The 20,434-nt window shown below is 37.0% G+C and overlaps 1 protein-coding gene across 1 annotated transcript in view; it reads right to left on the minus strand.

The window, feature by feature from the left end:
* The window catches only part of ints7 (integrator complex subunit 7), a 32,896-nt gene extending 12,468 nt beyond the window's left edge, over window positions 1-20,428 (minus strand). The window contains exons 1-11 of the mRNA XM_034005376.3: window positions 20,251-20,428; window positions 18,179-18,308; window positions 17,279-17,425; window positions 15,912-16,049; window positions 15,186-15,232; window positions 12,553-12,752; window positions 10,033-10,155; window positions 9,109-9,226; window positions 6,492-6,626; window positions 5,682-5,779; window positions 4,770-5,009 (exon numbers count right to left, since the gene is read on the minus strand). Coding sequence (XP_033861267.1) covers window positions 4,770-5,009; window positions 5,682-5,779; window positions 6,492-6,626; window positions 9,109-9,226; window positions 10,033-10,155; window positions 12,553-12,752; window positions 15,186-15,232; window positions 15,912-16,049; window positions 17,279-17,425; window positions 18,179-18,308; window positions 20,251-20,341 — 1,467 coding nt within the window. The 5' untranslated portion in view covers window positions 20,342-20,428. The remainder of the gene's footprint in view (window positions 1-4,769; window positions 5,010-5,681; window positions 5,780-6,491; window positions 6,627-9,108; window positions 9,227-10,032; window positions 10,156-12,552; window positions 12,753-15,185; window positions 15,233-15,911; window positions 16,050-17,278; window positions 17,426-18,178; window positions 18,309-20,250) is intronic.
* Window positions 20,429-20,434: the final 6 nt, after the last annotated feature.

Genomic DNA, 20,434 nt, shown 5'->3' on the forward strand with positions numbered 1-20,434 from the left:
AAACGGGCAAACGAACGTTTCTACATATTGTGGCGGAGGCGGACAAAAGAAACACACCAAAGGCAATTTTGGGGCTAAAATAGTGGTAACAACCACCACTGTTTATTTCTTCCTTGAGAAATGGACGCTCTGAAAAATGGGATTGGGGGCTGGTAGTAAACAAAGAGAAAACATACGCACATCCAAAGTCTTTCAAGGAGCAGGGTAGAAAGATTTTAAAAGTTAAACAAACTTAGTACCTACACACTAATATATTATGCTCCAAAGCATTTATATTTTTTATTATACCCAAGATCAACGTTTCAATCTGTAAGAGATCTTCATCAAACCTGGTATGCAACTGCTTTGCAATTGTGCAATACGAGCCTCACTGACACTGCTAAGTCATATTAAAACCTGCATACTGAGGGGGGCGGGGGGAGTTGTTATGTAGCGCTCTTATGGGCAGTCGCTGTAATGTATGTCACAGTGATGTCATAGCGCTGTTACGGGCAGTCGCAGCAATGTCCATCGCGGTGATGTCGTAGCACTGTTATGGGCAGTCGCTGTAATGGTCGCCTCTGTAATGTCCATCGCGGTGATGTCATAGCGCTGTTATGGGCAGTCGCTGTAACGGTCGGAGCTGTAATGTCCATCGCGGTGATGTCGTAGCGCTGTTATGTGCAGTCGCTGTAATGGTTGGAGCTGTAATGTCCATCGCGGTGATGTCGTAGCACTGTTATGGGCAGTCGCTGTAATGGTCGCCTCTGTAATGTCCATCGCAGTGATGTCGTAGCGCTGTTATGGGCAGTCGCTGTAATGGTCTGCACGGTATTGTCCCTTGCGGTGATGTCGCAATACGATTTTTAGAGCCACGCAAGTTTCTGAAAACTGAATTGCGGAAGTCTAGCACCTACACACAAACATTTGTTTACGTCCCACCCCTATCACTTCTGATTAGCTAGCTGTGGGAAAAGTTGATCTTCTATTTAAAAGTGTATAACTGCAGGCTCAGAGACCTTGCCCTTGGTGGCCTGTGGTGGTCTATGCTGCGACACACACGGCTGTGCATTTTTATAAGCACATTTATGTTTATTTTGTATTACTAAATTATATTTTCGGTTGTGCATGAATTAAAATACGATTTATATACAATTGTTCTTACATTAAAACGTTTCTCAAATTAAGCCTTTAAAAAGGTCATTCACAACTATTTTCTTAATTAATAATGTGCATTATTCAACACATGGGACGAATTTAAACTACTCCAGCTGGTCGGAACAACATCACATGCTGCTGTTAATTTTATTTCCGTCTCAAATGTCACGCCAATCGAGCCACAACCCCACCACAGCTAAGCCACCACAAGCCAGGTCTCTGAGCCTGCAGTTATAACCATCTCCTTCTATTGGTTACAAAGAAACACAGAAATGGCTGCCATGAGAGCCTCTGGCAATGCACAAACTAATTTCAAATAATATGGTAATTTACATTTTTTTATAAGTGATGCTGCTTTCTTAAGGCAAGAACCTGACAATTAAATGCAGCAATCTAATAAAAGAGAAAAAAAAGAAAAAAAAAAGAAAAAACCAGCAACACCGCCACAAACCATAGGTATTACCGGATTATAAGAAATCGTGTTGTCAAGCGTGTACAGTACTTGTTGGGATGAAACATGTTTAGAAGCATTTCAGCACAAACGTTTTATTTCTTTCTTTAGATTTTAGTGTTGCTAACCTAGTTTGCTATTTACCATATTTAATTTGTTTTTAGATTTAAATGCTATATTAAATATAGCATGCACAATCCATCAATTTGTGAAACTAATAAAACATGAAGATTGTCAAATATGTTTAAAATGAAGAAATGAAATGCTTATATATGAGTATCTGTACAATCTTATTATTATTTTAAAATAAAATGAAGGCTGCAAATCTCATGGCAATGTGTTTATGTATGTATGAATTAATTTATGTATTTATTTTTCAGTGAGAGTATTGCAGAGAAAGAATGTTGTCCGCCCACCCCAAAAAAAAGCCATCAGGGTGTGAGACTAGGATCACCCTGCTGCAGCAGTTTCCAGTTAGCCATCATGGGACAAGATGTTAGATGAGGAGAAATAGCTGTAAAGTGTTGTACATTGTTTTAAAATAAATGTGTGAAATACATATATAAAACAAAAGAAAAAACATATTTTGTCTCTGCACAATTTGATGGAACTACTGTAAATATTGCGTGCATTTTGGTAGAAAAACAGTACAAAATGCAGAGAAACCTGGCAGGTTATACACAAGTCCTTTAAAAATCTGGGGTTCAGCAGTTACAAAACTGAAAAAAACACATCAAGAAAGATCTGAATTGCACAAAGCAGCAGTAATAATTAGCAATGATTCTGTATCTGTGATCCAACAAACTAAAACACCTGTACATCACGAGCTGGATTCAGCATATAGAGAAAGAGTGGGGGAAAAAAAAAAAACAGGCAGAAGCAATTTTATATTTGAATAACTCCCAAATATTGCTTCTTATAGTTGTACTATTAGTATGTTACTTAAATTTACTATCAAATGTGTTCCAAACTGCACTGAAAGGAACATTTCCTTAAAGTATGTTATAGTGCCTATAGAAAGACTACACCCCCTTTCAAAATGTTCACCTATTGTTGCCTTATAGCCTGGAATTAAAATGCATTAATAGTTGTTTTTTTTTTTTTTTATTAATTTACACATCCTACCCCACAACTTCCAAGTGAAAAAAAATATTCTAGAAATTTGTAGAAAATTAATTAAATAAAAACTGAAATAGCTTGGTTGGGTAAGTGTCCACTCCCCTTGTAATAGCAATGCTAAATTAGCTCAGGTGTAACCAATCGCTTCAAAATCACACACCCAAGTTAAGAGGCCTCCACCTGTGTTAAATTGTAGTGATTCACATGATTTCAGGATAAATTCAGCAGTTCATGTAAGTTCCCTCTGCTGGGTAGTGCATTTCAAAGCAAAGATTCAACCATGGGCACCAAGGCACTTTCAAAAGAACTCTGGGACAAAGTTGTTGAAAGGCACAGATCAGGGGATGGGTATAAAAAAATATCAAAGGCCTTGAATATCCCTTGGAGCACGGTCAAGACGATTATTAAGAAGTGGAAGGTGTATGGCACTACCAAGACCCTGCCTAGATCAGGCCGTCCCTCCAAACTGGATGACCGAGCAAGAAGGAGACTGATCAGAGAGGCTACCAAGAGGCCAATGGCAACTTTGCAAGAGCTACAGGCTTTTATGGCCAAGACTGGTCAAAGTGTGCATGTGACAACAATATCCCAAGCACTCCACAAATCTGGCCTGTATGGTAGGGTGGCAAAAAGGAAGCCATTACTCAAGAAAGCCCACCTTGAATCCCGTTTAAAGTATGCAACAAAACACTCAGGAGATTCTGTAGCCATGTGGCAACGTTTTGTGGTTTGACGAAACTAAAATTGAACTTTTTGGCCTAAATGCAAAGCATTATGCTTGGCGCAAACCCAACACAGCGCATCACCCAAAGAACACCATCCCTACTGTGAAGCATGGTGGTGGCAGCATGGGGATGTTTCTCATCGGCAGAGACTGGTGCACTTGTCAGGATAGAAGGGAAAATGAATGGAGCAAAGTACAGAGAAGTCCTTGAGGAAAACCTGCTGCCCTCTGCAAGAAAGCTGAAACTGGGACGGAAGTTCACCTTTCAGCGTGACAACGACCCAAAGCACACAGCCAAAGCTACACTGGAGTGGCTAAGGAACAAAAAGGTAAATGTCCTTGAATGGCCCAGTCATAGCCCCAACCTAAATCCGATTGAAAATTTGTGGCATGACTTGAAGAGTGCTGTCCATCAACGCTCCCCAAGGAACTTGACAGAGCTTGAACAGTTTTGTAAAGAAGAATGGTCAAATACTGCCAAACCTAGGTGTGCAAAGTTGGTAGAGACCTATCACAACAGACTCACAGCTGTAATTGCTGCCAAAGGTGCTTCCACCAAGTATTAACTCAGGGGGGTGGAGACTTATCCAATTATGATCTTTCACTTTTGTATTTTTAATATATAACTTTTTTCCCCTTAACAGTGTGGAGTATGGTGTGTAGATAAGTGGGAAAAAATCCTCAGTTAAATGCATGAAACTCTGAGGCACTGACACAACAAAATGTGAAAAAAGTTCAAGGGGGGTGTAGACTTTCTATAGGCACTGTATATATTTGTTGAGGTGAGGTGGGGTCACAGGGAATCTTTTGTGCATCTTGAAGAATTTAGTGAACCCGTCAAGCTACAAGGCTAGATCCGCCCCTGTTAATCACTAATTGATTGATTGTGTTCACTGTTAAACAAAACTAAAAGTTATATTCTACTTTTTTGTGTGTTTTTGTGCAACAGGGAGGGGGCAAGTAGATTTTTAAGAAGGACAAGTAGTTTTCTTTTCAAAAATTGCACACACCCTGTGAAAGAGAACCTTACTGCATTTCAAAGCACACCAGTGCCAAGCCCTGTTTTGATCTACACTTCCATTTGTTGTAGTATTCCAGCAGGGCTTTTTTACCACTTGTTTAGTTCACAGAGAAAGCAATAAACATTACACTTAAAAACACTGATTCATACCAGGTCAACACTTAGTTCAAAACAGGCCCTGAAACATTTAAAGTAACAGTCAAAAGCCTACCCAGGTCTTTAATTGTGTATTCTGTCTGTTATATTATTAAAGATTTGTTTGGAACAAGGACCTAGATTGGAATAGATTAAAACAAGTGGCCATTCTTCCTTCTTACCAGAAGCTCCTGCTGCTTGTCTGTAGCCGAGCGCCCGATCACTTTATAGAGGTCCATCAGGTCCCCCAGCATGCCCTCGCCCAGGACGGGCAGCTGCATAGCGATGGCTGCCAGGGAGTGGCACATGAGAATGCGGGCAGCATCCTGTGCAGTGTGGAGCTGGCACAGCAAGAACTCTACCACCGACTGACTCAGGTGGGGGCGACATTTCACCAGCTTCACCATGCAAGTCAGAGCTCTCTGCAGGAGGAGAAAGCAGCTATCAAGCTTTTTGTTATCTCAAGCATTACAGGGTGGAATGGTGTATATTTTCAAATCAAAGGTCACACATTTTTAGCATATTTGGGATAAGTGTCTTGGATTCTGTGCATAATTTCAAAAAAACAACCACCAAGGAGTCTTATTACCTGTCACACAGAAAGAAAACATGTAATGTTAAGGTTCAAAATGTTAGTTTCATCTGAAGTAAAATGAAAATAAAGTCTGGAAAACATAATGGCAAAACAATAAGGGATTTGTGAAAATGTTCTTATGCTCGTTGCCAGGTAAAGTCTTTCTTAATATACCTTTAATGTGTATTCATGTAAAAGGTGAACCAGAGCAACACCAAAGCAACAGCTTTCTGCATTATGCCCCGTTAAATAAATCAAAACAGGCATATCATCTCCTGAATATTACTCTTGCTAAATAATTTACACTTTTAAATATTAAAGCTTGTGTGGCCAATTTCACCTGCATAAATGATTTCAGTACATACCACGGCTAAATAATATAGACTGCATATTTCTTGCTAGTATTATACCGCTAACATTGTTTTCGAATACTAGAAGCAATTTTGAAAATAACCATCATAAAAGTGTTTCTAATTCATTCTTTATCTCAACTGAGTTTTTTTCTTGTCTCAGTATTTACCTTTAAAGTCGCTTGAGCACTGGCACTGTCATCCAGACTGCACATAAGAAGCAAGGACTCCAAGCCACAAACTGCATCTTGTTCCACAGCCATTAACTCTACACAGGTGGAAAAGCATTTAAATTATTGGTTTTGAAAAGATCCCATTTAATAAAGAAAGAAAGAAAGAAAGAAAGAAAGAAAGAAAGAAAGAAAGAAAGAAAGGAAGAAAGAAAGAAAGAAAGAAGAATCTGTAGAGTCATACATATGCAGACTTTAGATGCAGGAAATTTTGATTTGTGGTTTTTAGTTTGAAAAAATCTGGTCTCGTACTATATGTGAAGTTGTGTGTAAAACGTTAGTACGTAATACAAATTGAGGAACAGCATTGCAACTAAAAGCAGCTTAGTCCTCTATTTTGATTAATAAATAAAGTAGAAGGGTGTTCATCTAACACGCCAATGTTATGTTCACAATGGACCCTGTGCAAATTATTATGCTGAAAGATCTTTTAACAAAAAGTGGGGGGTGTTTTCGGTGTATTGGGGGAATACTTTGCTATAGCAATCTACAATTGTGCATGTGTCATTCTCCCACCTTTATAAAGGTATATGCACTTTTTCAGTTACAAGAGTTACAAGCTGATGCATCTAAAAACAGAAGTACATAAAAGACTTGAGTAAAAGCATGAATTTATTGGGTCACGGTCGAGGTGACCTACACATTATTTTGATATGTTATTTATTGATATGAAGGCCACTGTTGTTTAAGAGTATGAGATAATTTGAAGCTGTGAGGAGTTTTTGTTGGAGCTCTGCTCTAAACCTTTACCTTTCTCCATGCAGGAAATTGCAATGTTTGACAGAACAGTGACTCCTTGAGCAGCAACAGCCCGGTTGCTATGGTAACAGCACTCTTGCGCCAACTTCACCAAATCAGTAGGTCGTGAAGAAGCTGCTGCATTCCCTGAATGTGGCAATAAAAGATATGAAGGAGATTAATATAGCCATTGATTCACAAAATGTGAACTTATAATAACAACATGTACATAAGTCACTTCCTGGAACACTGTGTGCCATCAGTTTTATGCAACAAATGATATGGAATGACCATATAACTTCAAGACCTGGAGCGCCAACTTATAAAAGATCATTCCTTATCAGTGGAATAACAAAAAATTGCAGGCATAAACGTTGTTCTAGCACGTCTTTTAGGCAAGTCATATATTCTTGTTTTATAAATTATTCAGAAAGGACATATTGCATTCCTCCTTTATAATATTTTTTAATCTGTAAGTAGGCAACAGGCACAAGGTTGTCGGAACATAACAGGTTGATTTTAAATTTTACTGAAGCTGAAAAATTGTAATAAAAGGAGGTAAAAGGGAGTGAGCCTAGCTCGGTAACCATAGTTACACCGATAAGTGAGGCCCACAGGCTCAACCAAGTTTGACTCCCTAGAATTGCCAGGTGCAATAATGAGATAGTATAAGTTTGTAAATCTTCAAGGGTAACCAAGAGGCTGTCTTTGTTTTAGAGCGAGTTTTGTAGTCAGAGAAAGGAAAGAGCAGAGGTAACATCTTGAACTGCAACGCTGCTATCAACATCTAGCAAGCAAAGTCAGAAAAAAGGAGCTTGCACATTATATCTTTAACCAACAGCTCCAAACATGAACGAATAAGTTAGAGAAAAGGGAGATTGCTTTTAATAACTGGACTGCAAGCTCTGAACAACATCTAGAAAACACCCACTAATTAATAAACTTGAAGACTCAAAGTCTGTTTAAAGGACATTAACATACAAGTAACTTCAATACTTGGGATCATGATTAAAGAAGAGGACAACTAATGATTTAAAGACTCAATTAATGGACTGAATTGATCTACCGGGAATGCTCAATTTTGCTGGAAGAAATGATGGTTTCTTAAACGAAGACTGAAAGGGCACACCGCTCAGCAAGACATCACGCATGCTCAACACTGCATCAACTCAGCGAAACAAACTGAGCATTCCCAATTAAACTAACAAATAGAAATGGTTACATAAACTATACTTGGGGAATTAAATAAATGTATATTTGCAGAGAAGTTGATAGAGGTGCAATGTAAAAAGGGTGTGTGTTATATTTTGTTTTCTTACAAAAAGAAAAGCTAGTTTGAATCTTCCATGAAAGTGAATTACAGCTAACAGAATAATTACAAGGCGATCTATGAACTTGAATAAGGGGTGCTGAATCTTATTTTCCTTAAAAGTACAGATGAATGGGTATTAATTATTTTGTGCCGTGATTCTAATTAAAGGATATATGTTTAACAACTGATTGATAAAGAATTAAGAACAATTTTGTAATATCCTATTAATTACAATTCCCTGAATTTATATTCATTTATTTACTGGCTCATTTACTCAAACAATTATCCTGCTTACATATTCACATTATTATATTTACTGATTTAAGAATATAATTATTTCTAACAGAAAAGACAAATTATAGATAATGAATCTATTGCTTTCACTTGACATTTACACTGAACTGAGATTTTGCTTAACCATTATTACTTACTGAGATTAATGTGCTGACTTATATTTTGATATTAACCTTATTTCCTACTTTTTATTCACAAACTTTTGATAAAGGTTATATAAGATATAACAGTGTTGCGTGTTTTATTGTGCATTTGTTTCCTGGCGATCTTGAGCTCGTTTGGGAGAAATTTGTAACTAAGAGTGCCAAATTAATGAAAATCATTACACATTAACTATCTTCATTGGGTATCTAAATCACCCAATCTCCCCTACAAGGTCACAGTATGGCGTCTTCAGGAGAGGTACATGACCACAGATTCAGCTACTTTGGTTTGATTGTGAAGACATAACCATTGCATACAAATTAAACTGTAGTACAAAGTATTTTTATGCAATGCCTTTACATCTACTAGTGTGGTAGACATTTATTTACTGTGTACATCCTCCCACAACTGTATTGGTGTTAAAGAGATGAAAGCTAACAAAATAGTTAATACATAATATCTAAAGTCAATTGCTGGTTATTAAAAGGAAAGAAGCCATTGAAGGGGCAGGGACAATGTCACCCTCCAGGTGAAATGGCCAAATAAGTGCAAAACTAAGTAAATTTCACCCACAAAGTGTAGAGCAGATACATGTAAAAGTAACAGATGTTTCTTTCAAATCTGCACTTTTGAGACCTGTATAACAAATGTACTGTAGGGCAGGTAGGTTGCTCTGTGTTAGTGCCAAATGTATTCTGTTTTCTAACAATCTATTTTCTTTAAATCGGGCTCACTGCAATGAAGGCGCAACACCTTCAACTACTGGTAAGGGGCTGAAAGGGGCTGGGAAAAACCCTGTGCTGGGGTGTAAGTAACAAATATATGCATACAATTTATTGTGCGACTATGGCCAGTAATCTTCTCACTGGCCGTCCCTACCTGGTGCAATGTAGAAGTACTGCTTGATAGCAATGGTCCCCGACAGTGTTGACAGCACAGACAGCATGCCCAGTTTCATGCTGTCATAAGGAGTCTGGAGCGCACACTCACACAGTGTCTAGAGCCAGGGAGAAAGAGCATGGAGATTTTGATTTACTAACAGTTCTCTGCAGATCCTGGTCATCTTTTTTTCAACAAAATGTCAACCGTGAGGGTACGGATGAATTGGCTTACAGAAGAATCAGCAATTTAATTACAATTTTTCAAGATACTGTAATCCTGCTTCACACTAATGCACTCGTCGTAATGTGACATGAGGTACTGTTGTGCAATAATGATGTTTTCTATTAGTGATAAGTCTGAAAAAATGATTTAATTAACAGCAAGTTTTATTTACAACTCCTTCACAAGGGTGATCAGCACCACAGTGTAGCCGTATTGAATATTTGTTGTGAGTATCCAATAAAAAGTTTAGTTTGCTGTCTTTTTTGTGTTTTGTATTTCATAATTCGACTATGTGAGAAGCACAGGTGCGCTTCAACAGTGCTCCATGTGAACAATTTATATTACTGCGTCATTGTGTTCCCTGTGGGTTGCTATGTGTCAGTAACAAATATCAGCACTCTACAGAGCCTAGATAAGATGCTGCATGCACAGATTTACCCCAAGCATCCTTCTGCACGTATACAGGGTGACTAAGAAGCCACAAGTGGGATGAATATATTTATTAGTGGACAAAGAAGTTACAGATACCAGTCAAAGCTGTCCAATTACTTTTGAATCACGCAGTATATCAATAACAAAGCCCCATAGATAAAATAAAATAGAAAAGTTTAAAACTTTTTTTTGTCTCAAGAACGGTTATCACTTATGTTCCTGATGTAATCAACGCATTAAGGCAGACAGGTTTCTCAGATAAGATACCTGAATGTTCTCTCTTGTCCACAGATGGGGTGCCTTATTAGCCAGAAATTTCAGATCTTGAACAGACAGCCTCTTCACGGCTTTCCTGGGGTCGTCCTTCAAGTAATGCAGTAAAAGCTGGATCTGAAAATTAGTTCAGGAAATTACAACTACAGTAGAACTGATACTGTAAGATATGATCCCCTCTGTTAACCGATGGACCTCTGGCATGTGTCATTTACACATGCTGGTATCAACTGAACAGTACCGAGGGAAACTTACGGCAAAAGTTGCCTGTAAGCCTGCCCGTCATTGCCGCTTGTGTCCCTCAGCACCAGCACATCTGATCTACAAACCATTCACAAACTTGGCTCGTTCTGTCACAATTCAATTTAATTTTGTCTAATCTCATCCTGTGAGAAAATCACTCATTATCATAATGTATTATTGTTGCCATTCTTTTTACCGTGCTCCTCCCAGCACTAAGCCACAAGAAAGACATACTGTGTCATTGGTTAATGACAGGAAAACAGAGGGAGGGACGCTATTAGATTGAGCTCAATATGACCGCACTTCCAGGAATGTTCAATCACACGTGTTTGCTGCCAGTGTCACTGTGTGATTTTTCCATCCGTGAGCCAAACGTTTAAAAGGGAAGAGCTGTTTAAAGCGGAAGCAAAGTGTTCTAGGATTTACCTAATGTTCAGGTAAGTAATAGGTTCACAACAATTTGTCCCGGACAATAATAATAATAATGTTAATTTACAGTTGTCAAGTACAGTACTGCAGAAAGGATGAGATTAGACAGAATTAAATTGAATTGTGACAGAACGGGCTTAAAATCATACTCAATACTTTAAAATGCAACGGTGCAATACACATTCTAACTCCTTTCATGTCTTCAGTGTATATAAATTGCTCATTTATAGATATTTCAATGACCATTGCTGTTTTGTAATTCGGTGTTATTGCCCCCAAAACACCAACGCTAGAAATGAACACACAATAGGTAGATAATTATTCTTTGCAACTGTAAATTTCAAGAACTGTGAAACTATATAAAGTCTCTCAAACGTAAACATCTAACATTATGTACATCCAGCTGTTCATCGTTGTGATGCAGAGCACTCTCCATTGCCTGATGTTTCTATTTTTTTTTTCAAAGCCACGTTGTTTGTAACAGCGGTTTGCAAACTACAGTTGCACAGACACTGCAGACCAAACAACTAATTTGACCACTATCGTTATTAAACTCCAGCCATGGGTAAATCTTCAACCAGTTTGCATGAAAATCTATCTTTTTTCAACTTTCCCTTCACTGACATCGTTTATTTGTGCTGTTGTATCACTAAGGTTGTATCTAAGCATCTAGTCTAATCTATGTATTAGTCAGTGGTGTGTGACAGAGTTAGGTAAAAATACCATGAATATTTATTTTTTGCCAAATTACCCTTTGTATCATTTCATTATGAAAGTTTGTTGTTTTTAAATAGGATTTTTTTTATACAATTTTATTTTTAAAATGGAAAAGTGACCTATATTTTATTTTTGTAACAATTAGTGTGTGAATACATATAATAGGATCTAGATTTCTTTTTTGTTGTTTTATGAATAAGTATGAAATCGCCTTGGTGCCCTTGGGTTGGATTTATGTTTTGCCTTGGTGCCCCTGACTCTTCACGCCCATCAAAGGCAACATTGCCTTGCCCTTCATGACCTTAACTTCATGCCCTGATTGCTGTACCATTGAAAAGCTGACATTTTTTCACAAAATCGCTGACCTTCAAAAGCAGTTTGTGTTTGTGTAATGTTAAATTCCTTTGGCATGGAGTGAGAAAGTATGGTAAGAACTGTTTTTGAAATGCAGTTTTGTAAATTGACAAATACTGTATTACAGTACTTTTTTCAGTAATTTCTATTGGTTTTCTTTCTATAGCGTACAAGCAGTGCTGCACATTGGTGTTTTAGATACACTGCTGTACCTGAATGTGGTCATTTATAAAGTAACTACAATGCAGTAGAACAAGTCTCTCTGATACAATATTTTGGGACCAATCAAATTGGATATGGCAGGATCTACTGTACTTTTAATTTTCTTTGCTGTGCTAATGAAAACACAGTAGAGCAGGCCACAAATTAGGTCTCAAATCATTACAATGTATCTTTTGTTTTCCGATTTAAATGTCTGTTTTTACGTTAATATTTTTTTTGAACGTTTGCATTTCATAGAATTTGTTGACACTCCTTTTCCACATTGACTCTGGCAGATATATGACATAATTTAAGGCTTTATAGAAAGTGCCTTGCTATGGTTCCTATAGTTGCCCATTGACCATCGGTCCTCCTGATCAATAAGTGGGTTGCAGTGGTGAGGTCACATTCAAATTGAAAAAATGGAGACAAAATTAATAAAAAAGAGCCTTCAAACACTTAAACACACTTGTAGTTAAAGTGGTCTACTATAAATCGTCAATGTTGTATAGGAAGTAGCAGACAGAATTTTCTGACCATCCCTAGACAGTGAGGTGTGTGTGGTCTCACCTGGTTGGGGATGTCGATGAGGGAGGAGGCAGCCAGCTGAGTGAAGGTGTGTAGAGTGACGATCACCATCTTGGTGGAGGGGTAGGAGGTGACAAGCTGCTGGAGGAGCTCCCTGGTGCTGCAGGCCAGGCTGGCATCGTGGTGCATGTGCTGCAACGTGGGGATCAGCTTCAGCTTCAGGTCCACCGGCGTCGCCAGGCCTCAATAAGAAAAGCAAGGACAAATGTGGTCATGGCTTTATGATCGAGGGTTCAGTCCTGTGTAGTCTGCCTTTTTTAAATTATTTAATTATTCTAGGGCTGTGTTAAAAGGTTTGAAGGTTCGACGGTTTGTTCGCTAGACAGCAATTCGAAAGCTTGTTTTGGATAATGCCTATTACTTAAACAAAAGTTGTTGTATTAAAGCCACTACCAAATTGTTATACGTAGCACATCTTTATCAATGACGCCTCCCCCATGCATTGGAGCAGGGTATTATGTAAGAGCACCTATAGCGGCAGTATTGCTTCAATAAAATATGTACTGATACCTAGTGTACAAGACGGGAGAGAAGTTTTATGATTGAATAAGTATGAAACATAAAATAGAAAATATACGCTAACTAGGGATGGGAATTTTAAACGTTTAAACATATTAAACTCTAAAGAAGTGGTCAAACGTTTAATGATATGCTAGACGTATAACCTGTCACGTGACAGATGTCACCAAACGCATATTTTTTTATGCATTAATTTTAGTAATTTATCATCAGTAGTATGTCGCGTATCAGACTGCTCTAGTGCCACAGTAAGGGCGGATATTATAAAAAGGAAGGGGTTTGGCAATTGCCTCCAAGTAGCTTTTCTAATTGGTGCAACAGAAAGATTGACACTGGGGCGGGTTTTATTCTCGTTCGATCTGGCGCTTCATTGGTGCACTGTGTGTGTGTTTATGCCTGTAGTAGGTGTGGTATGGTATCAATTCCATGGCGGTGTTAAATAACGTTAATGACAAGAGTTTGTTCTATATTTAAAATGGCATCTCTAAACAAAGGAAGCCACAAGAAACCAGACGAGAAAACCGGGGTATGTAAATAATTATGCCACACAAAAACACAAGTTCAATGCTTCATATAAAGACATAAAAAAATAAAAATAAAAATAAAAAGAGAAACCTCTCATTTATCTACCGTTTGCAAAAAGATGTTCACCCAGTCTGAAGTATTTCTTGAGCTATGTTTCGTTTGAGAAAATTAGCATTTACTTTCAACAGACTAGGGTGGGACCAGGGGCATAAATGTTATAAAGACACATCGTACACTGCATTGTGCAAAAAAAGTTGCAAGTATTAATTAATCTTTTTTTATATATATAAAAGGTTGCAACCCTACTTTTTGGGTTGAACAATAAATTAGCAAGAGCTGTAATGAAGATCCCAACCAGGGTTACAGTAACATATGATCTGTGTCTGGAATGTGAAACTGTTACACAGCTGAGATTTTTTTAATCGCAATTTAGAACTTGTATGAACTGGAAAGCATTTTTTGAAACACTTATTTTTGATTTTGTAGGAATACCAAAACACGTTACAAGAAATCATAGATATAGATAGATTATAGATAGATAGATAGATAGATAGATAGATAGATAGATAGATAGATAGATAGATAGATAGATAGATAGATAGATAGATAGATAGATAGATAGATAGATAGATAGATAGATAGATAGATAGATAGATAGATAGATAGATAGATAGATAGATAGATAGATATAGATAGATAGATAGATATAGATATATATATATATATATATATAGATAGATATATAGATATAGATATATATAGATATATATAGATATATATATATATATATAGATATAGATAGATATAGATATAGATATAGATATATATATATATATAGATATATATATATAGATATATATATATATATAGATATATATATATATATATATATATAGATATATATATATATATATAGATATAGATATCTATATCTATATATATATATATATCTATATATATATATATATATATATATATATATATATATATATTCAGCCGATAATCATGGATTGTGATCATTTACAGCCAATATTATCGTCCAGCACTACTGTTTGTGTACGAGTATCGCAAGCAGCATCCATTAGGTGTACTTAAACAATGTAGATATTTATTTAAATTATAAAAACTTGAAACTAGCAGCTATGGTGACGTTCACCAGTAAATTATGCAAATTAGTACTATGGAAGGTTCGAACCTTCGTTCGGTAATGTGTTCTGAACCTTTGAAGGTCCAAATGTACCCCTCGCTACAACCCTAGAATCTTTTCAGTGCCAATATCAAGGTTCTGTGTTTCCTGCCTTTAAATGACAAGATCACTGAACAGGTCTTATATTGCTACATATTACAGGTGCAAATCAGCAACCAATGTCCTTTTTCAAGAACCAAATAAGTGTTTACACTTCAAAAAAACATAAAATATAGTAATATAATATATTGATTGGAAAAACGTTATTAAAAAGCAAGAAGTAAAAAAAAAAAAAGTATATTCATGTCTAGGACGGAAAAAATAATAGTATTGTCAAGGTAACCAGCATCCTGTTTTGATCTCACTGTAGTGTAGGTGAACATACCTTGAATCATTTCACCAATTTTATTACAAATCCCAGCTGCAAAATCCCTGTTGGAAAATAAAATAACAACAAAATTACAATACAGCGTGATCCGTTCAAATCCCACCTCAGCCACTGACTCATTGTGTGACCCTGAGCAAGTCACTTAACCTCCTTGTGCTCCGTCTTTCGGGTGAGACGTATTTGTAAGTGACTCTGCAGCTGATGCATAGTTTACACACCCTAGTCTCTATAAGTCGCCTTGGATAAAGCCGTCTGCTAAATAAACAAATAATAAATGTACTACTTTACTGTGCATAAAGTAAAATAACAGGCACTTGTGATGCCAGAGACTGGAAACTGTCAATTTCAAGTTGTTGTTATCTAATTCTAATAACTGGCTTACATTCACTCATTTAAGAAATGCATGTGACCTTTCAGCTTTATTGGCTCCACCTATTCTAGTTTTCAGCCAGTAAATGTTTGACCACAAAGACTCTGCTGAGGTGAAATGACTTTGGGAGTGCAAGTGTGACTTTCCTGAGAGTAACAAACTGAGAACATTCCTAAATTATTGAAGTACTAGTTATCATGTTTTCAAATGAAAATACAGGTTTGCTAAAACATGTGTTTCATTCAAAACTACACCCATGAGCCCAGTGTAGCTAATGGAAGTGTAAAACAGGTCAGATATATCGCAGTATTATTTTGTTAGCTACAGTCACTTGAAGGAATCTCACGTCTTACTTGGAGTGAGCAGAGAAGCTGGCAGCAGCATAGACAGCAGCTTCGACCTCCACGTTATCGTGAGAGTCCAGGCTCTGGCGAATACTGTGGTGGGCATTCTTCCTCTCTGGAATGATGGAGGCCATGCTACCCAGCATTCTGTAAAATAAGACAATGTGTCCGAATCAAGACAGGTAAGAACAGGCAAAGTGGAATATGAAAATGAGCAATTATTCACATATATCCCCAGATATACTCACAGTATAATGAATGTAAACTCATAGTTTATGTCCTATAAAATATTTTTGGCGTATCCTATTGAGCTTGAATGTGATTTGACAGCCCCAAAAAAATTTAAAATGTATTTTGCTTAGAAACTGAACTTGAAAGACTAAAACTACTATAAAACTGCCATCACTCCTCCTATTACTAAAACTAAAGAAGTTGACTTCAGCAGGTAAAAGCATCAAGTCATATTAGAAAACGATTCAGTGTAATCAGCATCCAGCTATAGCGGGCATTAATATACAGTAGATGCCCGCTGGAACGTCACCGCATCACCTGTGAATCAAATTTTAAATCAATCCGCGCAAGTCACGGCTTTGTCATTTTGACGCTGTATTTTTAAGCTTAGTTCACATCTATTGAACAGTAAATACTAAACAAAGACACAATTTGGTCCAAATTATTATCCACCAAAACCAGCCAATCAATAAATTGCATCGACCAATGCAAACCAATCCTGTACCTACAATTGCCGAGTCAACAAATCACAGCTGGTCAGCTCGACTGGAGCTCAGACAGCATCTTTCAACAACAGCACACCGAGACACATCCAGTTTAATAATATTGCTCCATTCAGATATCTGGCACTGTTCAGATAAACTATAAGCAGCTCTGACAAGTAAAAACGTTATTTGTTTACAAAGTAATTTTTTCCTCCAATTATGTGTGTGATCCTTTACTTTATGAACATTTTTGGGACTAGTTTCCTAAAACTTTTCTCAGCGGAAGGATACTCGACAAGTCATTAGAAGTTCAAGGTAAATGTAGGTTTTAAAGTGTTTTTTTAAAGAAAATACTGAGAATTATTATTTATTTATTTTAATAGTGATAGTGCCTTTTTGATGAAGGCTCTACCGTGTGGTAGTAGACCTTGACTTTCGTTAGCGCCCTCACATTCGGCTCAGGACGCATAACTCCCGTCGCTGTCAACTACCACACGGACAGAGCCTTCATCAACAGGCACAATCACGTAAATAGGTCATAACAGAAATGACTTGTCGGTCTGTGTGGCAGAATTTGCCAATAGAAGGTTTAACAACTACTACAAAAGTGACATTACAAGCAGTTTATATATTCACATGCTGTGCATCTGACTCCCGTACCTCAGAGTGATTGCTCTAGCTACTGGATCGTTGCTGTGAATGACTGAGAAGATCCTCTTCACAAACTCGTCCACATTCAGGATTTTCTCCAGGTGCTTCTCGCTCTGTTGAGTCACCTTCAGCACACAGAGACGCAAAAAGTTGTTTCTAAAAAAAAGAAACAGGTATGGTATTAATGTAATCCACTGTTACCCAGCATTAAAATACATACTAAACATTATGAAGGACAAAAATGGTTGCACAAGATTTTCAGACGACCTAATTCTAGGTTAACTGTTCAGCACCTTGCTTTAATGTTCATTATAAACCTCATGGAATGCAAGGCTAATTGACTGAGGGGCATTTATTAAATTCTGGGATTGGAGTCTCAGTTGTAGTTAAACAAACATGTATTACAGATTAAAACAAAATGGATAAAACATGTTTCAGTGTTTAAGATACCAAATGAAAGCTCGAACAGTTTGAACACCTAAACAATAAAACCAATCCCAAACAATGCCATTTGAATTCTTTTTTGACATTTCCATTACTATTTCATAGAGCTTGCAATCATTCTGAGTGGTTTGGCGTTCTGCTGCTCCCACATATGGAGCTGTCATCATTTTCTCTCAACCTGCCTAGAGCTGTGTTGAGCCTGTCTGGAGTATCCAAAGTGCTTAAACTAAACAACCTTCCTCATTCCATTCAAATCATGGTACAAACTCAGTATTGGAGCAACATAAACCAGAACTTTCAGTTTACAGCATGTTGATATGAACATAAAATTTAAATAAATACAAAACTTAAACATGAATACAACTATACATACAGTACAAAAAGACCCAACATAAATACAGCTGTAATAAAAAGTAGGTTTCGCTTCATAGAAATCCAGCCAGTGTCTTCTCCTTGTAAACGTACCCCAATCTGAAAATGTCTGCGAGCTTCAGGAAGGCAGAGTTGATGAGAATAGGGAAAGGGTATTTTTGAAAGAGTCTGGGGAAACGCACCACTGCTTCACACTGCTCTCCAAGTTTACCCGATCGAAGCCCTGAAATAAAAAGGGATCATTACTCACAAACCAATAAGAACATAAGAAAGTTTACAAACGAGAGGAGGCCATTCAGCCCACCTTGCTCATTTGGTTGTTAGTAGCTTATTGATCCCAGAATCTCATCAAGCAGCTTCTTGAAGGATCCCAGGGTGTCAGCTTCAACAACATTACTGGGGAGTTGGTTCCAGACCCTCACAATTCTCTGTGTAAAAATGTGCCTCCTATTTTCTGTTTTGAATGCCCCTTTATCTAATCTCCATTTGTGACCCCTGGTCCTTGTTTCTTTTTTCAGGTCAAAAAAGTCCCCTGGGTCAACATTGCCTATACCTTTTAGGATTTTGAATGCTTGAATCAGATCACCGCATAGTCTTCTTTGTTCAAGACTGAATAGATTCAATTCTTTTAGCCTGTCTGCATACGACATGCCTTTTAAACCGAGAATAATTCTGGTTGCTCTTCTTTGCACTCTTTCTAGATCAGCAATATCCTTTTTCTAACGAGGTGACCAGAACTGAACAGTCTTACTAATGCATTGTAAAGTTTTAGCATTACTTCCCTTGATTTAAATTCAACACTTCTCACAATATATCCGAGCATCTTGTTGGCCTTTTTTATAGCTTCTCCACATTGTGTAGATGAAGACATTTCTGAGTCAACATAAACTCCTAGGTCTTTTTCATAGATTCCTTCTTCATTAGGGTCCTTACACCCTTAAGAGAGTAACAACCAAAGCTTATAAATCATTTTATTACCTCTCAGCAGCATAACAATATTCTTTATTTGACTTTACTTAAGAAGTCCAGTTTTCCTGCCAAAAACTGTTGGCTCTATTTTGAAGCAAATTTTCAGACAAATACAATAATTGTAGCAGCATAGAAATACCAAAAACAGGGTTAATATCCTGTTTCATGGGTATTCACCACACACAGGGCTCCCTAGTCACAAAACTAAAGAATGTTTTAAGAAAAGTTTTTATTGGTTTTTTTAAAAAAAAAAAAAAACTCTTAAGTTAAACAGTGATTTGAAAAAGGAGAACAAACCAATAAATACATTTTTTTCAAAATGGGCTTATAAAACATTCTGTAACACAAACGTCCTTAATACAGTCTGAAGTAAAGTGAATAGGGTTTGTAGAATCGTGTAAGGCTCTGCGAGGGGGTACTACTGGCTTCACCAGCCTGGAAAATAATTATGGTCTGCATGATTGAGTACACGTTTGTTGTACAGGTGTATCAGTTTCAGATGTTTTGTGCACTAGTTAGCTTGTGTTTTCATAACAGGATGGTAAACGAACGCAGAATTTTTAACCTAACAGTATATTGTTTTCACCTTTGAATCCTTGGTATAATGTACGGTCTGGAAATAATGTACGTGTACATTATTCATACATTTACTCTGTCCTGCGATTGCCAGTGGATTCAAGTGAAAAAAAACGTGGTTGTTCATGTTTTCACTGTAATTAAATATTAAATGCATTACATTACGAGATATTTTAATTTTTCTAAAACACAAAATTAAAAGTTAGTATGATTGGGAACTGCAGTATCACCAGAAATGAGAGTACAAAAAAACAAAACAAAACAAAAACGCCCGAGAATTCGAGGCATGCAGGTTCCCGACGTATCTACTAGAATTATATTTGTTTTAACGTTACTTTTGATCAATTAAAAAAAACAACTATTGTGTATAACTATATTTGGAGTTTGTGGCTCTTTGCATATCAGTTATAAAGTGAATTTGTTTTTGTCGTAACAAATACAAAACTTAAATTACAACATCTACTTACAGTACTTTAGCTAGTCCCTATGGTTGATAATCTTTGTTTTACTGTGAGGCTGTGCTTTACTTATATGTTTGTCGTGTCATGTTCATGATGCATTGTTTTCAGTTGTGTTGCTTCTTCAATTTCCTAACACATGGTAAATTATATCATCATTACCTTTATCAAGCTCCATTAGAGCAGAATTAGCATCTAACTCTTGCTCTCCATAACCCTCCGAGAAGAAAGACCTGGCTGTTGGTAAAGTCATGATTTGTTCCGTGTTGTCAATCAGCGACTATACGGCGTAATTTTCAATCTGCAAAAGGGAGAACTACATTCCCCCAGCAATGCAGAGCGGCAG

Source organism: Acipenser ruthenus, chromosome 5 (genome assembly GCF_902713425.1).
Source record: "Acipenser ruthenus chromosome 5, fAciRut3.2 maternal haplotype, whole genome shotgun sequence".
NCBI lineage: Eukaryota > Metazoa > Chordata > Actinopteri > Acipenseriformes > Acipenseridae > Acipenser > Acipenser ruthenus.